The sequence below is a fragment of the Cherax quadricarinatus genome, chromosome 27 (genome assembly GCF_038502225.1).
Source record: "Cherax quadricarinatus isolate ZL_2023a chromosome 27, ASM3850222v1, whole genome shotgun sequence".
NCBI lineage: Eukaryota > Metazoa > Arthropoda > Malacostraca > Decapoda > Parastacidae > Cherax > Cherax quadricarinatus.
Window position 1 is genome coordinate 16,872,893 of NC_091318.1, and position 22,105 is coordinate 16,894,997.

General features: G+C 39.7%; 1 protein-coding gene and 1 long non-coding RNA gene across 6 annotated transcripts in view; one reads left to right on the forward strand and one right to left on the reverse strand.

Annotated features, from left to right (window-relative positions):
* Positions 1-16,019, forward strand: part of LOC128691058 (pumilio homolog 2) — a 98,604-nt gene extending 82,585 nt beyond the window's left edge. For 3 of the 5 annotated variants that reach the window (XM_070089041.1, XM_070089044.1, XM_070089042.1), the window contains 3 exons: positions 3,394-3,548; positions 8,813-8,981; positions 11,849-16,019. In XM_070089041.1, coding sequence (XP_069945142.1) covers positions 3,394-3,548; positions 8,813-8,981; positions 11,849-11,934 — 410 coding nt within the window. In that variant the 3' untranslated portion in view covers positions 11,935-16,019. The remainder of the gene's footprint in view (positions 1-3,393; positions 3,549-8,812; positions 8,982-11,848) is intronic. The other 2 variants (XM_070089043.1, XM_070089045.1) reach the window with 1 other exon arrangement.
* The window catches only part of LOC138853276 (uncharacterized), a 58,672-nt gene continuing 45,546 nt past the window's right edge, over positions 8,980-22,105 (reverse strand). The window contains exon 3 of the long non-coding RNA XR_011392478.1: positions 8,980-9,128. This is a non-coding gene — a long non-coding RNA (uncharacterized lncRNA). The remainder of the gene's footprint in view (positions 9,129-22,105) is intronic.

The following is a 22,105-nucleotide window of genomic DNA, read 5'->3' on the forward strand; positions in this document are numbered from 1 at the left end:
GTGTGAATATAATGCAGAGAATTCGTAGTTTGGAAGTTAGGAGGAGGTGTGGGATTACCAAAACTGTTGTCCAGAGGGCTGAGGAAGGGTTGTTGAGGTGGTTCGGACATGTGGAGAGAATGGAGCGAAACAGAATAACTTCAAGAGTGTATCAGTCTGTAGTGGAAGGAAGGCGGGGTAGGGGTCGGCCTAGGAAAGGTTGGAGGGAGGGGGTAAAGGAGGTTTTGTGTGCGAGGGGCTTGGACTTCCAGCAGGCATGCGTGAGCGTGTTTGATAGGAGTGCTGTTGGAGTGTGAGCAAAGTAACATTTATGAAGGGGTTCAGGGAAACCGGCAGGCCGGACTTGAATCCTGGAGATGGGAAGTACAGTGCCTGCACTCTGAAGGAGGGGTGTTAATGTTGCAGTTTAAAAACTGTAGTGTAAAGCACCCTTCTGGCAAGACAGTGATGGAGTGAATGATGGTGAAAGTTTTTCTTTTTCGGGCCACCCTGCCTTGGTGGGAATCAGCCAGTGTGATGATAATAAAAAAAAAAAAATTTCAGCCGCTGTGTGGTCCGAACTGGTAGCCTCACCATGCCTTATCACACTATGTATGCCACTACAATTCTTAAATCTCTCAAACCAACCTTTGCTGGCCTTAAATTCACTCACATCATCATTGGTTGCAGGCATTTTTCTAATTAAATCGTCATGCAACTTCCTAGCCTTTTCACATATGATCACTTGAGAGATGCTATCTCCTGCAATCTGTTTTTCGTTTATCCACACCAATAACAGTCTCTCAACATCTTCTGTCACTTGGGATCTCTGTTTCGAAAACAAAGTTGCACCTTTGGCAAGAACAGCTTCCTTGATTGCCGTTTTCTTGGCCACAATAGTAGTGATGGTTGATTGGAATTTTGTGTACAACCTGGCCAGCTCGGAGACACGCACTCCACTTTCATACTTAGCAATGATCTCTTTCTTCATATCCATTTGCTGTAGGGTTGGCACTAGAAGCTTTCTTGGGGCCCATGGTGACTTATTTTGCAGGTGCAATCACTAAAAAGGCTGTGATAATATGAAATGTTCCGATTGTATGCTTGGAAGCGACCACGGTGGCTGGCTTGTAAACACTGTAAATTGTAAATTGTAAATTGTGAGTTCATTACCTTTGTAAATTGTGAGTTCATTACCTTTGTAAATTGTGAGTTCATTACCTCTGTAGCTTGCTCAGCTATCAAAACTTTGGAGTCCAGTCCCTGGACCAATTATGTACCTCTGTAATCTTTTGACTACCGCCCACAGGATGGGTATGGGGTGCATAATAAACATATTAAACTAACACTAACCAAGGAACAAGTGAGGCGGGCTCAAGCCACATGTGGACACGTCTCGAACAAACCGTGTTGAGCGAGTTTTTTAGCACTAGCTGAGGCAAAATTTTTGCGTTAAAATGTATCGCTAGGTGGATATAACGTTATGCGATGCGTTCGTTAGGCGAGGTTCCACTGTATTTTCTTTTTGGGGATTTTTTTTTTTTTTTGGGTCACCCTGCCTCAGTGGGAGACGGCCGACTTGTTAAAAAAAAAAAAAAATAGTAATAATAATAATATTAACAACAGTAAGGAGAAACTTCAAAAGGCTGCCAGTAGTTGGCACCACCATCAGCAAAACTTTGGTAACCACTACTAGTACACTTTGCACCTGTATAGACTTAAGTACAGTGGACCCCCGCATAACGATTACCTCCGAATGCGACCAATTATGTAAGTGTATTTATGTAAGTGCGTTTGCACGTGTATGTTTGGGGGTCTGAAATGGACTAATCTACTTCACAATATTTCTTATGGGAACAAATTCGGTCAGTACTGGCACCTGAACATACTTCTGGAGTGAAAAAATATCGTTAACCGGGGGTCCACTGTAGTTTATTAGTACATGTATTAGGTTAAGTCTGCCCTAAATGCCTCGGCATGATAGTGGCTTTCTTTGCTTCAATCATATTATGATGTGTAAACACACATTGTAACCTTTGCAAAGAAATAAATTTTTATTTATCTATTTATTTAAGGAAACTCCCTTGAGAGGGAAGTTCACATCCTGAAATTTCATTCATATCCAGAAGCAAAAAATCAACCGGACAGTTCGTATCCTGAAAAATTTGAATGGTGGGACGTTCGTAAGCCGAAGTTATACTGTATTTCCCGTGATTTTATATGGCACATTCTCTGTATCTTTAATGTATGTAAAAGATATTAGTTACTATTTTCTTCAATTTCCACAGCAGTCTCTCAGTTCTCCAACATGTTATGATTACTTTTATTTCTTTGCATGTTGGTCCACTATATTTTCTGTTTAAATGTTTTCTTGCATCAATTTTGTTTGTTACTCAACATCAATAGCACTAAGTACCGACTTACTCTTCTCAGAACAGCATTTTTTGGGAGGTGTAGATTTTGTGTTTGCGTATTTCTTTCCAGGCATTGATGCCAGGTGTTGCCATCGATGATTGTGCTCATTGATTAAGTGCACTAATTAAATTATTGTATGTGCTGTAGTATCTCTATGCCTCTGGCAAGACAGTGATAGATCGAATGATGGTGAAAGTATTTCTTTCTTGGGTTATCCTACCTCTGTGGGAGACAACCAGTTAAAAAAAAAATGTACATTTAAAATTCAAGTCCTCCATCTACACTTGCAGCCCACTGTGTACTCAAAGGTTCTTCAGTCTTTTATGCACTTATATTGACTTTCTCATTATTCCATGTTTTGTAACTGTTGTAATAGAAATTGTCTTCAGGATACCCATTAGGGTATCAATATGTTGTGTATTGCTTCATTATTATGTACTGTAGTGATAATTTTTTTTTTTTTATGAGGTGTAATACTTTGCTCAGTTACACATCTCATGCTAACCACTGATTAAGATCCTTATTCGTGGAGACTGTTGTTTCCTGACCACCAAGAACCTGCTAGTTTTGCAGTTCAGAATTGTATGATCTTTTAACAGTGCATGAATGTTTGTCTTATTCTATCTGTAAATTGTCTGTAGACAATTTTAATGGTCAATAACATGTTCTGATCCCAGACCAGGCCTCTTGGTTGATGAACTGTGCACTCAAGGTACTGGTGCTGGCCATGTGTAGTTCAACGTGGGCACTACAGCCCAGCTGATCAGTAACTAATGTGAGGAACTTAAGTTCCCTTTTCAAAACTGCTAAGACTTTTTTTTTTATACAAGATGTAAACTGTTAAATTGTTTTTCCTAAACATTTTTTAATTGTTTTAATTTAAAAAAATGTTGTCAGGTTTCCTTGTATTGTTTATTTTTTCTCTGTAGAGGAAACATATTTCATATGATTGTATAGCAAATTAAAAATGTCAAATTTTATATTCATATTGTATTACAGAACATGGCAAGCCAGAGGACAAGAGTAAAATTGTGGGTGTAGTACGAGGAGGAGTTCTGAAACTGTCTCAGCATAAGTTTGCTTCAAACGTTGTTGAAAAATGTGTAACACATGCCACCCGCGCTGAGAGGGCCATGCTTATTGAGGAGGTAAACGTGGGTACCATTTGGGGATAATTGAACCTCACCAATTATTGTTGTTAATTGCATGATTACCATCCCAGAATATTAACAAAGTTTGAATTTATCTCTGTAATATGAAATTGTTCTACTGTTCTAGGCAAGCATTTTTAATTCAGCTGTTTATATGTTGTGACAAAAGTTGCATATATTTTAATCTTTATGAAAGAAAAAAAATATTAAGATTATGCTAAGAGGCTTGGGCATGTGTGAGCATGTTAGATAGGAGTAAGTAGAGGCAAGTGATGTTTATGATTTGATGCACTGTTGGAGTGTGAGCAAGGTAACATGAAGTCATTAGGGAAACTGGTTAGCCAGATTTGAGTCCTGCACTCTGAAGGAGGGATGTGGTTTGGAGGATCATCTATTATACAGCCCCATTTCAGTTTTATATCAGTCCCTTGCATGATAAAAGGCTACTTCTAATGCTAAAAACATCCATTAATTTTTTTAATTACCTATTATAAATTCAGTTTATGTAGACAGTGAAAACTTAAGAAAATTACATAACTAACTGGTGAATATTAATGAATACAAAATCATGTCATGTAATCATTTCTCTGTGTAATGGGATATATAAGAAGAGTGGACTCTGTTGTCCCTCCCTCCCTAATAACTGCATCTGTAAGCACTGCTTCACTGCTTTCAAACGTATTAAAACTTCCTCCAGAAATTCTCAAGCTCAAGATAAAATTGCATCAAGGACAAAGTTACTTAACAATTTGCTCTGAAGCCAAGACTAATTTCATTGAATGAGGTTTAAACTGGAAAGTTAAATAATATTTTGTTGCTACTATCTATTTGTTAAATATACCAGTAAAAACAAACATTCAGTAATCATCATACTTTATCAGAGACATTTACTTACCCTACCATTTTTTTACTCCATCGGATTGTTGTTCAATGTTTTTTCCAGCTTGGTAGTTTCCCCATGCCCAAGTCTCATTGTGGTCATTATTTCTTATGTCGGTATTAACCTGTTTAGTATTGTATTACCTGTATGATAAACTTTGTTTATCGTGCAGTCTTAATTTTGTATTAATCACAGTTTAGAGCTTCCTGGGACCTCCAGGAACATACCACCCTTCCCCATCTCTCTGAATTTATAGAGCCAGCTATAATTTTTAAAGTGTAAAATTGTACAACTTTAAATGATTTCAAAAGAATGTGAATATCTGCATCTGACTTAGTAAATAAAATAGAAATAGTATTGGATGTGGTATATTTCCATATGAATTTTATGCTTGTAGGTATTGAATACATAATTGTGGTAGGGGAGATATTGCTCAGAAGATGTAAAATAGCATTATATACTTAAATTCTGATAACATTTATAGCATGCTCCAAATGTTAAGTAAACTTGTTACCCTAAACTAACACCCCTAAGTTTACACACAGTAACATGAGCAGCACATGCTAAGCTCACAAACATTAAATTTAGTGTCAGAGTTGAATATAAGACTACAGGTGCCAGGCCTACTGACAGGAAAATAGTTTGCATAATTTACTGGGGAAAGTACTTCATCAGAGAAGAAACGGTGTTTTGTATGAGGAGTTAGGGTATTTGCCTGTAAAGTAACTTGTGATGTGAACGTTGGTGTTAGTTTTTTTTTTTTTTTTTTTTTTATCCAAGTATGACCTGTGGTTGAGCAGTTGAGATGATTTACAATTTTAGTAGATGAGATTGGAGTTTAATTGAGAAACTAGAAATAAGAAAATATAACTTGTCTCGGCTTCTAAAACTGTTTTTCTATTTGACTCACGAAATCGTAATGACATGATTGCAAACAAACCATACCCCGGCCGGGATTGAACCCGTGGTCATAGAGTCTCAAAACTCAGCCCGTTGCGTTAGCCACTAGACCAGCTAGCCACAATAAGATTAAGATTCGTCCAACTAGGTACAGTGGACCCCCGCATAGCGACTTTAATCCGTGCAAGAGGGCTCATTGTTATGGGAAATGATCGGTATGCGAATGAATTTTCCCCATAAGAAATAATGGAAATCAAATTAATCCATGCAAGACACCCAAAAGTATGAAAAAAAAAAAATTTTACCACATGAAATGTTAATTTTAATACACACAAACTGAAAAAGGCATGCACAATTACATGACACTTACTTTTATTGAAGATCTGGCGATGATTGATGGGATGGGAGGAGGGGAGAGAGAGAGTTAGTGTTTAGAAGGGGAATCCCCTTCCATTAAGACTTGGTGTCGAGTCTTTTTCTGGGGTTACTTCCCTTCTTCTTTTAATGCCACTAGGACCAGCTTCAGAGTCACTGGACTTCTTTCGCACAACATATCTGTCCATAGTGGCCTGTACCTCTCGTTCCTTTATGACTTCCCTAAAGTGTTTCACAACATTGTCAGTGTACAGGTTGCCAACACGGCTTGCAATAGCTGTGTGAGGGCGATTCTCATCCATAAAGGTTTGCACTTTCAGCCACATTGCACAGATTTCCTTAATCTTTGTAGTAGGCAACTTCTTCAATTTCTCTCTCCCCTCCTCTGAACCAGTTTCCTCAGGTCTGGCCTCTTGCTGTTGAAGTTGATCTATCAGCTCATCAGTGGTTAGTTCTTCATTGTCCTCCTCCACCAACTCTTCCACATCCTCCCCACTAACCTCCAACCCCAAGAACTTTCCCAATGCCACAATGGATTCCTCAACTGGCATAATCCTCTCAGGGTTAGCCTCAAACCCTTCAAAATCCCTTTTGTCTACACATTCTGGCCACAGTTTCTTCCAAGCAGAGTTCAAGGTCTTCTTAGTCACTCTCTCCCAAGCCTTACCTATAAGGTTTACACAATTGAGGATATTAAAGTGCTCTCTCCAAAACTCTCTTAGTCAGTTGAGTTTGAGGTCACTACAAAGCACCTTTCAAACAGAGCTTTTGTGTACAGTTTTTTGAAGTTTGCAATAACCTGCTGGTCCATGGGCTGCAGGAGAGGAGTGGTATTAGGAGGCAAAAACTTCACCTTAATGAATTTCATGTCCCCATAAAGTCGCTCTGCCACATCTGTAGGATGACCAGGGGCATTGTCTAACACCAGGAGGCACTTAAGTTCTAATTTCTTTTCAGTTAGGTAATCTTTCACATTGGGGGCAAATGCATGGTGTAACCAGTCATAGAAAAAGTCCCTAGTGACCCATGCCTTACTGTTTGCCCTCCACAGCACACACAAATTCTCCTTGAGGACATTCTTTTGCCTGAACGGTCTGGGAGTTTCAGAGTGATACACTAATAAAGGCTTCACTTTGCAATCACCAGTAGCATTGGAACACATCAACAAAGTAAGCCTGTCTTTCATAGGCTTATGTCCTGGGAGTGCCTTTTCCTCCTGAGTAATGTAGGTCCTGCTTGGCATTTTCTTCCAAAACAGGCCTGTTTCATCACAATTAAACACTTGTTCAGGTTTCAGTCCTTCACTGTCTATGTACTCCTTGAATTCCTGCACATATTTTTCAGCTGCTTTGTGGTCCGAACTGGCAGCCTCACCATGCCTTATCACACTATGTATGCCACTACGCTTCTTAAATCTCTCAAACCAACCTTTGCTGGCCTTAAATTCACTCACATCATCACTAGTTGCAGGCATTTTTTTAATTAAATCCTCATGCAACTTCCTAGCCTTTTCGCTTACGATCGCTTGAGAGACGCTATCTCCTGCTAGCTGTTTTTCATTTATCCACACCAATAAGTCTCTCTCAACATCTTCCATCACTTGCGATCTCTGTTTCGAAAACACAGTTAAACCTTTGGCAAGAACAGCTTCCTTGATTGCCTTTCTGTTGCCCACAATAGTAGCGATGGTTGATTTGGGTTTCTTGTACAACCTGGCCAGGTCGGCGACACGCACTCCACTTTCATACTTATCAATGATCTCTTTCTTCATCTCTATAGTAATTCTCACCCTTATTGCTGTAGGGTTGGCACTAGAAGCTTTCTTGGGGCCTATGGTCACTTATTTTGCAGATAAAATCACCAAAAACACTGTAATAATATGAAATGTTCCGATTGTATGCTTGGATGTTACCGCGGAGTCTGGCTGGTAAACAATGCCACCGGCGGCACATGTGAGGCTGGCTAAGGGCGCACATTGGACGCGTCTCAGACGAACAGCGGTGAGCGGGTTTTTGAGCGGTATGCGAGGCAAAATTTTTGCGATAAAAGCAAGCGGTATGCGGATTGAACGTTATGTGATGCCGACGGTATGCGGGGGTCCACTGTATATTTCTACACCATAGGAAGGTTAGCACAGGCACCACTGTGACCACAAATGCAAGTTTTTACAGACGAATCTCCAGCTAGTGTGGCCGTGACGAACTCTAGCTCAAGTCCCTTCACTGCCGTCAACATGACTCACAAAATCGTAATGACACGATTGCAAACAAACCATACCCCGGCTGGGATTGAACCCGCGGTCATAGTCTCAAAACTCCAGCCCGTCACGTTAGCCACTAGACCAGCTAGCCACAATAAGATTCGTCCAACTAGGTATATTTCTACACCATAGGAAGGTTAGCACAGGCACCACTGTGACCACAAATGCAAGTTTTTACAGACGAATCTCCAGCTAGCGTGGCCGCTGGTCTAGTGGCTAACGCGACGGGCTGGAGTTTTGAGACTCTATGACCGCGGGTTCAATCCCAGCCGGGGTATGGTTTGTTTGCAATCGTGTCATTACGATTTTGTGAGTCATGTTGACGGCAGTGAAGGGACTTGAGCTAGAGTTCGTCACGGCCACGCTAGCTGGAGATTCGTCTGTAAAAACTTGCATTTGTGGTCACAGTGGTGCCTGTGCTAACCTTCCTATGGTGTAGAAATATACCTAGTTGGACGAATCTTATTGTGGCTAGCTGGTCTAGTGGCTAACGCGACGGGCTGGAGTTTTGAGACTATGACCGTGGGTTCAATCCCGGCCGGGGTATGGTCTGTTTTTCTATAATTTAAATGTTCTTTTCTGACTTTGAATGATTTTATTAGTATGTTACCATTGTTGGTTTATAGTATTGTTTTTATTTTATATTTTTCAAAGTGATAGTTGTAGGTGTCCAGTGAAAAATTGTAGAAGAGGAGAGGTAATGAGACAATACTAATACTGTCATTTAGTATTTATTGTGGTAGGGAACAGAGATGCCTGTTTAATAACTAACATCCAGTATTTGCTTCATTTTAATTTTTTGTATGACAAAACCTAGTTGAACTAAATCTTACAATTTATGCCTTTTGACAGGTGTGTGGATACAATGACAATGCTCATAGTTCACTTCTGGTGTTAATGAAAGACCAGTATGCTAACTATGTTGTGCAAAAAATGATAGACGTGGCTGAACCAGCTCAGCGGAAGATGCTCATGCACAAGATTCGCCCTCACATTTCCACTCTCCGTAAATATACATATGGTAAATTATGACTTCTTAACATTGAGGGTTAAGCATGGTGTTTACTTATTGTATTTATCTGTAATACATCACCTTCATGACACAATCTAAAGGTCGTTTTTTTTTTTCTCTTGTAACTCTTGTTGTTGCAAATTCATGGCAGGTACCCTGAAAGGGAAGGTGGTATAATGTATACCCTAGTTTCATTATTTTATTTCCTTCCACTCCCTTTATCTTTCTTGTTTCCATTTCTGTTGATTCAAATTTCCCCATTATCCTTCCTTTCCCTCTTTTCTACCTTTCCCTGCCTTCCTGTTCTTCCCTCCTTCCCAATCCTCCCTCCTTCCCTATCCTCTCTCCTTACCTTTCCTCCCTCTCTTCCCTCTTCTTTCTGCCGACGTACCTCCTTAACATCTGTCTCTTCCACATAATATTGAATGACCCTTATCAGTTTAGTGACCTCTTCAAATACAGTGGTACCTCGAGTTACGAACTTAATTTGTTCCAGAAGGCTGTTCAAGTTTCGATACCAAATGAATTTGTTCCCATAAGGAATAATGTAAATTACATTAGTCAGTTTCAGACCCCCAAAAATATATGTACTCATAAAAGCACTTACATAATTGTTTGAGTTGGGAGCTGTTCGAAACTCTAGGCACCACTGTGTATTACGTAATAATGTAAATCTCCTTGGGAAAGTGGAGAAGAATCCTTCCTCCATATGCCTTGCATAGCAATGAAACCACAAAACAAGTGGTATTGAATCATTTACCAAACTGCAGCTGGCCACGATTCGACCCCACAGCCTGCAGTTATGAATTATTGATAAGAGACAGGTTTCGAGTTCATTTTTCGTATAATAAAGATGGTAGAAGAGTAAAGAATTTTTGATAATTTTGGTTAGGACAAAAACGATGGAAATATTAAAGCTAATCAGAAGACTGATAGAAATCCAACATTTTTAATAGAAGAGAACATTTAGAATAGGAAGGCGGGGTAGGGGTCGTCCTCGAAAAGGTTGGAAGGAAGGGGTAAGGGAGGTTTTGTGGGCGAGGGGCTTGGACTTCCAGCAGGCAGGCGTGAGCGTGTTCGATAGGCGTGAATGGAGACAAATGGTATTTGGGACCTGACTAGCTGTTGGAGTGTGAGCAGGGTAATATTTAGTGAAGGGATTCAGGAAAACCGATTATTTTTATATAGCCGGACTTGAGTCCTGGAAATGGGAAGTACAGTGCCTGCACTCTAAAGGAGGGGTGCGGGATATTGGCAGTTTGGAGGGATATGTTGTGTATCTTTATACGTATATGCTTCTAAACTGTTGTGTTCTGAGCACCTCTGCAAAAATAGTGATTATGTGTGAGTGAGGTGAAAGTGTTGAATGATGATGAAAGTATTTTCTTTTTGGGGATTTTCTTTCTTTTAGGGTCACCCTGCCTCAGTGGGAGATGGCTGACTTGTTTAAAAAAAAAATATATATATATACTTTGGGAAAGAGCTGACCTAAGAAGGTTACATTTGAGTGTCATGTAATATGCCTATATGTGACTCTTGAGTCTTAGCTCCTGGCCCTGCCTCTCAGCTTGCCACTTACCAGATTCACTGTTCTAGTCTCGTGGACCTTATGGTACCTATTCTTAAAACAATTTATGTAGTCTGTCTCCACCACTTAGTTGAGGTCATTTCATGACCTGACCACCCTGAGACTGAAGAATTACTGTACTACCTGACATCCTTGTGACTTACCTGTCTTTAACATTCAGTTATGCCTCTCAGACAGTTTCTTCCTGTCTGCCCTATCAATTCCTCTGAGCATCTTGTATGTTACCTTGTCTCCCCTGGTCCTTCTATCCTTGAGGGTTGTCATTCAGTTTATCGTTTTCTCGTAGCTCATACCCCTTGGCTTTGGAACTAGTTTTGTTGTATACCTCTGCATTTTCTCCAGTTTTTTCACATGTTTCCTCAGGTGTGGGTTCCACGCTGTTGCTTTGTGCACCAACATGGGCCTGTCATATTTTGTATAAAGCACCCAGAATGACTTCGTTGAGACTCTTGCTCTGAGACTTGCCATGTGGGCATTGGCTGTAGAGATTATTCAGTTGATGTGTACCTCCTCCTCTTTGAATGAGATCTGCAGCCACTGTCCCCAAGAGTCTATACTCTGTCCAATCTTCTGGCCCCTTCCCCTGTCTTCATAATCTTGCATTTTCTGGGGTTGTATTTAAGTAGCCATTTATTTAACTCTGCAGTTTGTCCAGAGCCTTTCCTAGTCCTTGTCTGTTCGTTTTCTTCATAGTTATGTATCATCAGTGAATAATCATGTGGTTCTTTTACCTTAAACAAAATATTGATAAAAGATATCAAAAAATCTTTGTGATTATAGACTAAACAAGCTGATTTATGATCAGTGCATCAAGGCTGACTTAAAACCACCAATTTGAATTCTGAACTGTATTGAAACCAAAATTTCGTTAGCTAGTGTAATCAATGTACATATCAGCATTATCTTTAGTCCTCACATCTTAACCCTCTTCACATGGCAATATGTATACAGCGTAAAGAAAGAACTTGCATTTGCTACAAATTGTCCTTGTACGAAACCCTTTCTCACTTCAAAGAGGAAAAGGAACCTTTTTTTTTTTTTTTTTTTTTTTTTAATATTGCATTCATTAATGTAACACTTATTCGTGCTATCAATTGTTCCATTGATAGTAATATTGTTTTATCGTGTCTTGTGAATTGGAAATATAATTTTGGCATGTAGATGTTCATTTGGTTAGTAAAGCAGCTCTAGTGTTTGAAGTATACCTGTATGAAGTATACCTGTACCTTCATATTATGCAGAGTATTGGTTGTATCCTTGATTTCTAAAACAATTTCTTTTATTTTAGGTAAACACATTTTGGCTAAACTGGAGAAATACTTCATGAAGAATGCCCCTGATACTATGGGTCCCAGCATGACAAGCCCCCTCTAGGCTGCCCTCACCTCACTTCGACCACCACATGCCACTGTTCCAAAAATAAGGGAAAATGCTGACATCTTTATTTTTTATTTAGTTTTTAGTTTTTATCAACTTTTTGAGCACGCAGTTTATCTTCAATAAAGTGCCAGTGGTGTGAAGCACATAAGTTAGCTGTTAGTGATGTTATGTATTATAATGTATCTGATGTTGTTAAATATTTTTCTCATGTCTTTTAAGCCTTATTGACTAAAATGGAATTGAAGATTTAAAAATTTTTGAAATGCATTATAGATCATAATCAGTTAAATCTGATTACATGTAAAACAAATTACATATTTATTTTCTCTCCCACAAATAAAACCTTGAATAAAGGTAGTAATAACATTCTAACTTGAGTTCCTAGTTACTTTTACCCTGTAAAAATCTAGGATGACCAAATTATTTAATTTTAAATTTAGAATTTAATCAATGGACTGGCAACATTTTCCTGCTTGATTTAATGTTTGTCAAGTTAAAGCTGTTGGTATTGACATGCATATCCTTATTATCTTGCAAATTAAAGGTAACTGTTTATACCTTTACCTGTCAGGTATTTAGAATGATGGAATTTTGGGGGGACAATTTAATACATATATGATTTCTTGTTGTAAGAATTCAAAAGCCATTGGAAAAATTAATGTTAATTAAAACTTATTTTGGTGTGCCCTTAATGCATAGTAACTATTCAGCTAGGCTCTTGTAGTGTGATAGAGCATGTTATTCATTATTGTGGGCTTCTGGCTATTTGCATGATTTTGCTGTAGTGAGCTTTTTCCCATATATATAAAATTTGAATCTTAGAAATACCTGTTTGCCACTTTTTACCCAATTGGTAAATGTTGTTACCTAATGTTGTATTGCTCTTTCTTTCACATTAGTAATGGTGTGTAATGTTAGTAATGTATTTAGAAGCTGTGTTTGCCTCTCAAAAGCAAATATGGTACTTCTCAAGTGATTAAAGCAGAGCATGGAAGGCATCCCATATCGGAACACATGCAAAGGTAAAAAACCAATCATGAAGGATTATATGTTCCAGTATCTGGCACTTATGCACATTAGGTTGGTAAGCACAGGTGTAATAGGATTGAAGCTGTAGGAAGCCAGTTCCTAACATAAGACAAAGGTCGGTCAATAACTTGTTGCATTTCGTTTTTAAAAGTCCACAATGGAAGTGGTTGGTGTTTTAAAGTGGATGATGTGGGAGGTGCCTGCCCTGGCCCGTGTCCCAGTAACGGTGCGGGACTCTGCCCTCGTCCAGCCAATAGGTCATCTCGGCCTAGTGCATTGTAAAATTTGATGTACATTGTATCAACTGGTATATATAAAGCAATTTCAATATGTAATATTGGGCATTACTGTAAATCTGTACAGTCGAATATTCTATATTTTCTTACTTGTTTGTGTGTTTGTAATGTCAGTGTGATAATACCACCACTAAATCCAGCACAATTGTGGCAAGTCATGCCTGTGTGTTAGTAGACTGGTGTCTGAATCATCATACATTGTAAAAATTTCAGTTGAACACTCACCAACCTATTGTCTCACCAGCTGCAAACCATAAGGACACTGGCACTTACACTGCATTTTTAAGATCCCACACAATGCTGCAATTCCCCCCTGAGGTTTGTAAGCACGTCTTTTGCAGTGCACTCTCCTGGGACTGGCATTCATGAGGATGAGGAGGTAGAATGGCCTTTTTACCAACAATAGATTGTATATTTCAGTGATTTCTCCTCCCCTTACTCTTGTTGCTGGCCACCAAGTACGAAAAATCCAGGCTTCTGGGTTATAATCATTTTTCTGCTTAAATTCTCTTGAACTAGTAGCAGACTGTGCCTGGTATGTTTTACTGGTTCATGAGTATGAGGAGCAGTGTTAATATCTGTTAAACTTGTAACTTTGTATCCCAGTACTGGAGCTCTTGCAGGCTGGAACAGGCCCTTGTGTTTATACTGTAGAGCTCCTGCCCTTGCCAAAAGACTTAACATTGTCAAATTGTAAATTCTGTGAATATTATTGAATTTTTTGTGCAGCCAATATTGTGGCTTGTAATGTAACATTTTGTAATAAATTAGTGTACAGAAAATACTGATGTGTACATTTGGAACATGTACCTTTTGTAAACGCCATATTGTACAGAGCACATGGTGATATACTGATGAGCTGTGTTACTGCTGTATAGTAAATTGTACATATTGATTATGAAGCAAGATCTTAGCTTGGCCTGTACCTGCCTGTTGAGCACTAGTTGTATATTACATATGTAGATGTAATTTTCTTGTAAACTGTATTTTGTATATGTCCTAAGCTAACAGTAGTTGGTGTAATATTTACTGTCTTGATCTCACAGTTCCTGCGGGGAAGATGTGAAAAGTAACAATTTTGGTAATTTTTGCCTTGCTTGTAGTATGCCATCTTGGTTTGGGTCTTATCTCACATCTCATGTTTACAGTTTTAATCTGCCTTAGATTTAAGTAAAGAAAAATAAAATCAAACATTTTCACACTTCTCCATGGAAATGCTCTCTCCACCAATCTGGCTTCTGGGTTCTGTAGTTAAATTGGATAAAGTATTTCATTCAATGTCATTGAATAAAGACTTTAATTCAGTTTTGATTATGGGACCAAAGTTGTCAGAACTGTACATCTATGTACATTTTCATATTTGTAACCTTTGTTTGCCTTAGATGTAGACGGACATGGTTCTTTGGCCCAATTTTTGGCACCAGCTTCCCTCTTGAAGTTTTATATTGTGTTCATATATTCATTCAAACTATGTAATCTTGTTCAGACTTCACATTAAGCTGTTAATGTTGAAGTTTTTGCACCATGTCTGTTGATATTAGCAGTTATTAAACAGTTTCGTGTAATTTTTGTATTGTTTGTATTAGTGTAGTTAGCCTAGAGGTGTGCTAATTGGCTGCGGGGCTTGCTTCTCCCTGACATGGCAATTTCTGTGGCTTTCAATGAAACTGTATTATATTGGTAGTGGCAACTACTGTTATATTTTTTGTTACTGTTTCTCTTCACTAAAACAACTATCGGTACTTTGCTCTTCATGTTAAGAGCATATCTTCATTTTTGTGATCATTACTGCCAAATCAGGGAAACAATCCCTCAAGCCTTACGCTAAACCTTTGTCATCCAGGCCACACTAGCGTGTACGTAGGACATTTTCAACTGTATTATATGTAAAAAATGTATCTTATACAATATGTATAAAATGGAGTGATGCATTCCATTTGAACATCCAAGGTTTTTTATCACTGTGGAAAGGTGAACAGTCTGATGGCCAACCGCTCCAGTTAGCTATCCTCTGCCAGCATTGTTTCTAGAGTTGTTACTGTTACTGGCCAGGGTGGAGGTATGGCTTGGCCTCGGTAACCCTTCTCCGTGCTCCCCTCTTGCTATTATTCCCGGCCACCCCTCAATTTGGGGCTATCATTGCTAACCTATTGGCCTGAGTCAAGGTTAATCTTGTAAATTATTGACAAAACAAAGTTTCCTTGTTCCAGTACTTGATTAATATTAAAAATCTACAGCTTGTATAATTAATTTTTTTTTATAATGCCAGTAAATCATTTTCAATTCAAACCCAAATACCACAAGAAGATCAAGAGACAGTGCCTTGCCACTACTGCTTGTTAGTGAGGAGCGTGGAGAATGGCAGAATGCAGAGGGTGTCCTCCTATGGGGAGGGTGGGGCTGGGCCAACCATAAACCGTGTGGGCTGGTTGCAGCTCTTAAGGTGCTGCTGTACAATTGTTTTACAGTTGTCAACATGAGACAGGATGACTTATGTATAATCTTATACACATTTCTTACTCTCTCTAAGCTATTTACTGAACATAGCTTGACTTTGTCAATTAATACTCTTCTAGAAGAGAAGATTTTCATTGCTTTTTGTTCTCTTCATTTCTTTATTTCAAACCAAGTTTACCCGGACTCATGTGACCAGCCCAGCGTCCTAAACTTCTCACCAATTAATCAGTTCTGTTATGTACATGCTGTATCATATGTAATGGTCTACTCCATTAATAAACTTTCTGTAATGTGAAATGGTACATTAATATTCCATCACATAATTATGTGAGTAAAAAATTGAACAAAGTAATGAGAGTGGACAGGACTTGTGTAAATATGTAAAGAATATTTTGTGAACTAAAAATTGTCTTATACATAATATAATTTAATTTTCTCTATCTCTCAAGGGTAATCGTCTTTTAGTGGTGGAAGGTGTGTGTGATAATGAAAGTATGAGCTATACTAAGAAGCCCTACATGCCATAGTTGAGTATCTTCACTAAGTGCTGCTCTTGTATACTTGCCAAGCATAAACTTGGTAAATAAGTTTGTGAAGAATGAAGAGTCAGGGTGTGGCAGTGTAACTTTGTACATTTAATGAGGCCAGAATATTACCTGGACATTTGCAGCAATCTTCTTCTTTCAACGTACCAGCCGTATCCCACTGAGGTGGGGTGGCCCAAAAGGAAAAACTAAAGTTTCACCTTTTAAATTTAGTAATATATACAGAAGGGGTCACTAGTCCCCTTGCTCCCGGCATTTTAGCCGCCTCTTACGACACGCATGGCTTATGGAGGAAGAATTCTGTTCCACTTCCCCATGGAGATAAGAGGAAATAGACAACAAGAACTATAAAGAATTATTATTTTTATTATTATCACACTGGCCGATTCCCACCAAGGCAGGGTGGCCCGAAAAAGAAAAACTTTCACCATCATTCACTCCATCACTGTCTTGCCAGAAGGGTGCTTTATACTACAGTTTTTAAACTGCAACACCCCTCCTTTAGAGTGCAGGCACTGTACTTCCCATCTCCAGGACTCAAGTCCGGCCTGCCGGTTTCCCTGAACCCCTTCATAAATGTTACTTTGCTCACACTCCAACAGCACGTCAAGTATTAAAAACCATTTGTCTCCATTCACTCCTATCAAACACGCTCACGCATGCCTGCTGGAAGTCCAAGCCCCTCGCACACAAAACCTCCTTTACCCCCTCCCTCCAACCTTTCCTAGGCCGACCCCTACCCCGCCTTCCTTCCACTACAGACTGATACACTCTTGAAAGTCACTCTGTTTCGCTCCATTCTCTCTACATGTCCGAACCACCTCAACAACCCTTCCTCAGCCCTCTGGACAACAGTTTTGGTAATCCCGCACCTCCTCCTAACTTCCAAACTACGAATTCTCTGCATTATATTCACACCACACATTGCCCTCAGACATGACATCTCCACTGCCTCCAGCCTTCTCCTCGCTGCAACATTCATCACCCATGCTTCACACCCATTTAAGAGCGTTGGTAAAACTATACTCTCATATACATTCCCCTCTTTGCCTCCAAGGACAAAGTTCTTTGTCTCCACATACTCCTAAGTGCACCACTCACCCTTTTCCCCTCATCAATTCTATGATTCACCTCATCTTTCATAGACCCATCCGCTGACACGTCCACTCCCAAATACCTGAATACATTCACCTCCTCCATACTCTCTCCCTCCAATCTTTCATCACCTAATCTTTTTGTTATCCTCATAATCTTACTCTTTCCTGTATTCACTTTTAATTTTCTTTTGCACACCCTACCAAATTCATCCACCAATCTCTGCAACTTCTCTTCAGAATCTCCCAAGAGCAGTGTCATCAGCAAAGAGCAACTGTGACAACTGCCACTATAAAGAAAATAGAAGAAAACCCAGAGGGGTATGTATATATACGCTTGTACATCTAAGTGCAAGTAGAAGTACCAAGACGTACCTGAAACCTTGCATATTTATGAGGCAGAAAAATGGACACCAGCAATCCTACCATCATGTAAAACAATTACAGGCTTTCATTTTACACTCACTTGGCAGGATGGTAGTACCTCCCTGGGCAGTTGCTATCTACCAACCTACTACCTAGGATTTGCAGCAATGTTTCAAGTAAATGATTACTAAATTTCAGCCTCACCAGCTGCATCTTAATGGGGCATCTAGAGAGGGAATGAAGAATAGGATATGGCCATTGGAATGGAGAGAGGTTGGGTGGGAACAAATATTGAAAACTGGAAAAACAAAATTACTTTCAGATTAACCCTTTGACTGTTTCAGAGCCCTCTCTGAAACTGTCATTCTATGTCGCCAAATATTCGAAAAAAAAAAATTATTTTTTCTTATGAAAATGTTAGGAATATTTTTACTAGTGTTTTAAGCCTAAAAAAAATTTTTTGCCATCAGTACTTACCGAGATATAGAGCCGCAAAATTTGCAGAAATTGACGTGCGTACGGCAACAGCGGCGACTGCTGCCCACCCGGTATTCTTTTATTTACTCTAATTCAAAGGTTTCTTGCATTTTTCAATATTTTTCTTTTCCAGGTAACTTATGTGGCCTGTGAGACCAATGTAAGGTGCATTGTTCAAATATACACTCATTATTTACAACACAATAACAGAACAAACTTTATCACTATTAGTTTGTGTATACACTTTGTTTACACAAACAAACAATACAAAACAATGTTTATTACTATTGTTCCATAATATATATACATATGTACAGTCACTAAACATGTTCCTAGAACTGCTGCAGCTTGTGGAACTCTTTGAAACATGGGTATATGCAGAGGGGCACTTCACACTCCTCACACATAAAACGAGTGTCTCTGCGTGTTTGTGGGCGTTTTGTGGAATGCATACATACATAACACCTCTTCTGAGCATTTTTCTTGGCAGTAGTAGGAGGCAGTTGTATGGGGTAGTGATCACCAGGCCTCATACAAGATGACGTCTGTGGGCGCTGGTCTATTGCAGGAGTTGCTCCTTGGTACTTTGCAATTATTTGTCTGATTACTGACAGGCAAAATTCACCATATTTTGGTGTTTTGTTGGTCTTCAACTTGTATATGTTATAAGCATTTAGCATAGAGATATCAACAAGATGGAAAAAAAGTTTGATATACCACTTATAACTCTTGCGTACACAGTCTGCAAACCCAATCTGCATGTCACATTTGTCCACTAAGCGCATATTGAGGTTGTAGTCCATGACAGCTGCAGGCTTTAGAATGGGTTCATTGGTCTCTCTGTTGTCCCTGCCACTGGGTACCATTTCGTTTGTGTGAACTGATGTCAACAATGTGACATCACGTTTGTCATGCCACCGAAATGCCATGATGTCATTGGCAGCAAAGGCTTGCACCTCACCTCTGCGAGTGCCAGCGTCGAACCTTGGCATATGTTTGTGATTACCACGCACTGTGCCACACACGTCTGTCAAGTTCACTCGCAAGAAATCACTGAGTAAGGGGCTTGTGTACCAGTTATCAGTAAATAACATATGCCCCTTACCAAGATATGGTTCCATCATTGTTCGAACCACATCACCAGATACCCAATAACTTCATGGTATCTCTCAAAGTATTACTGCCAGTGTACACAATAATATCTAAAACAAGACCACTTCTGCAATCACACAGTACAAATAGCTTTATACCAAAGCGTTTCCTCTTGCTTGGTATATATTGCTTGAATGAGAGTCTTCCTTTGAACAAAATCAAGGACTCATCAATAACAAGCTTCCTGAAGGGATAAAAATACATGCAGCACTTTTGTTTCAGGTACATAAACACATTTCTTATCTTATATAACCTGTCGCTTCTGTCAGGCCTGGTTTTGTCTGAAAAGTGTAACATACGTAACAGTATCAGGAAACGATTGACACCTATAATGTCACTAAAACCTGGAGTTGAAATCAGGCGATCTGTTGTCCAGTATGTGGTGACAGTGTGCTTATACACATGTGGCATAAGCATTATTGTGGCAAAAAACAGGTACATCTCTGCCACAGTTGTCTCCTTCCACTTGTGTAGCCGTGATTTTGGTGAGAGAATTGTATTTGCCATGGTGTAATCACAGTATGTATTTGTTTCCCTGACAATGATGTCCATCAGGGGTTCATCGAAAAATAACTCAAAGCAGTCCAGTTCACTGGCATTGTTCCCAAGTGGACAAGATGGCTTTATTCCACTTTGTGTTTCATCAAAGTCATGGGGACTGGGAACAAACTCGTCACCGTCCTGCCAATCCCAGATGCGGTCTGCTGGTGGGGTCTGGATATTGTACCGTGGTTGTGGTGGTGCAGGTTGTGGCAGTGTGGGGTAGGGTGAGGCTGGTTGTTCTGCTGAGTCAGCCGCGTGGCTAGTAGCGTGGCCCGGTGATGGTGCCACATGGGCCGTGCCACCCTCACTATCACCACCACTGCTTCCTCCCTCACTGTCACCATTCATACCCATCGTTACAATATCGTCATCTTCACTATCAGGTCATGGTGTTGGGCCACGGGATGTGCTCCCAGTGTTTCTCCTTCCCCTTGGAACAACATATGAAACACTACCAGACCGCATGCTACGTCATACATACTGGCGCTTCACTGGGGAATATTCACTCTCACTGTCACTAGAACTGCTTTCAATGACCTTGAAATCACTATCGCTGCTATCATCAGGGTGTTGTACACGACCAAATAGTTTCCTCTTTCGTCCTGGTACAGGCGAACGTGAACGTGAACAAGCCGGCACAGCACCAGAGGTCAAAGGTTGTGGGTCATCTGGGTTTTCGTCACTATTTACGTTATCCTGGGCACTTTTTTCGGTAACACTCACTTGAAAACCCTTGAATTCACTGTTACTGACATTTTCATCGCTGTTAGAGCTATCACTTGGGAACAAAAGACCTCCAATCCGCCGAGGAGTGAGGAACTTCTTACCGAGAGGCATGGTGAAAATGGACTGACAACATGGCGTTCCCACAATGCACCGCTAGGTCCCAGATTTTTTTCACAGGGTGCACACCGACCACTGAGACCCATTCTCTCCCGTGTAGGCCTACCAGGCCTTTGGCGCTCGATTTGAAGCCGCTAGAATTTGTGCGTATAAATACGTCAGAAACATTGGCTCGTAAGACGTATTTATACGTCGGAAACAGTCAAAGGGTTAAGAGGAGAGGCCAAGAGCTAGAGCTCCTTATGTAACCCCAAATCAGAAATTATTCCCAATTTCATTTGTGTAGGAATTATGTCCAGAAGCTGCCATCCCTTATAAACTTTTTTTTTTTTTTTTTTTTTTTTTACCAAATATTGTATAAGAACAATGGATAGTAGGTGTTTTATAGTATTTATTTTGAAATGAGAAACTAGTAATGGAGGGAGACTACCTTCCAAATAAGTCGAAACTTATTGCCTGAGCTACTGTGCTCAAGAGCAGTAATACAGTCATTACCTTTTACTCATTTGCCTGATACCATAGTTAACTAACCAATTAGTTAAGACAGTAGCAGGTTGGTAATTATAGTCAGTATAAATTTTCTTGTTAGAAGAGGAATATGTTTAATGCACTGAAAAAATGAAATGGTTTTAGTGCTTGTAAATAATGTAAAACAAACCTGATGAATGAATAGTTTGACAAAATTATTTGATCATGTAAAAGCATATTCACTTAAGCAACTGATAATAGCGAGAGCTTTTTTTTTTAACGCGGCAGCTGATCTACCGCCAAGGCAAGGTAACACAAAGAAAAACACATTCACCATCCCTCATCAATTGGTGTCTTCTTAGAAGTGTACTGACATCACAGTTCAGTAGGAAGTGAATGTATTTGGATATTTGAAAGGCAAGGTAAACCAGAGAATAGACAAAAGACAAAAAAGGTGACTGGAGTGATAAGGTGTCTGGAGAGAGAGATAAAAAAAAAAGTTAATGGAGACAAAAGAAGACTGTGCTAGAGTACAGTATAGGGTACCATTATTATTATTATTATAATCAAAAAGAAGCGCTAAGCCACAAGGGCTATACAGCGCTGCAGGGTAGGGAAGGAAGCAAGGGAATTGGATGGCAGAAGGGAGGGGGGATGATCAGCAGGTTACAGAAAACAGCGGGGCAGGGGATAGTACGGGGGTAGAGGGTAGCAAGAGATACAAGTAGAAAGGGCTGAAAGTATCAGAATTTGTGAAGTAAGTCAGTCGTTGTCAAAAAGTCAATGAGAGAGTCCGGATGAAAGGTGGGTCCATCAGCGAGAAGGGAAGGTAAAGAGAGAGCAGCGGGGCGAAGACGACGACAGAGGTAAATTCTGCGTGCTCGTTGATAAAGTG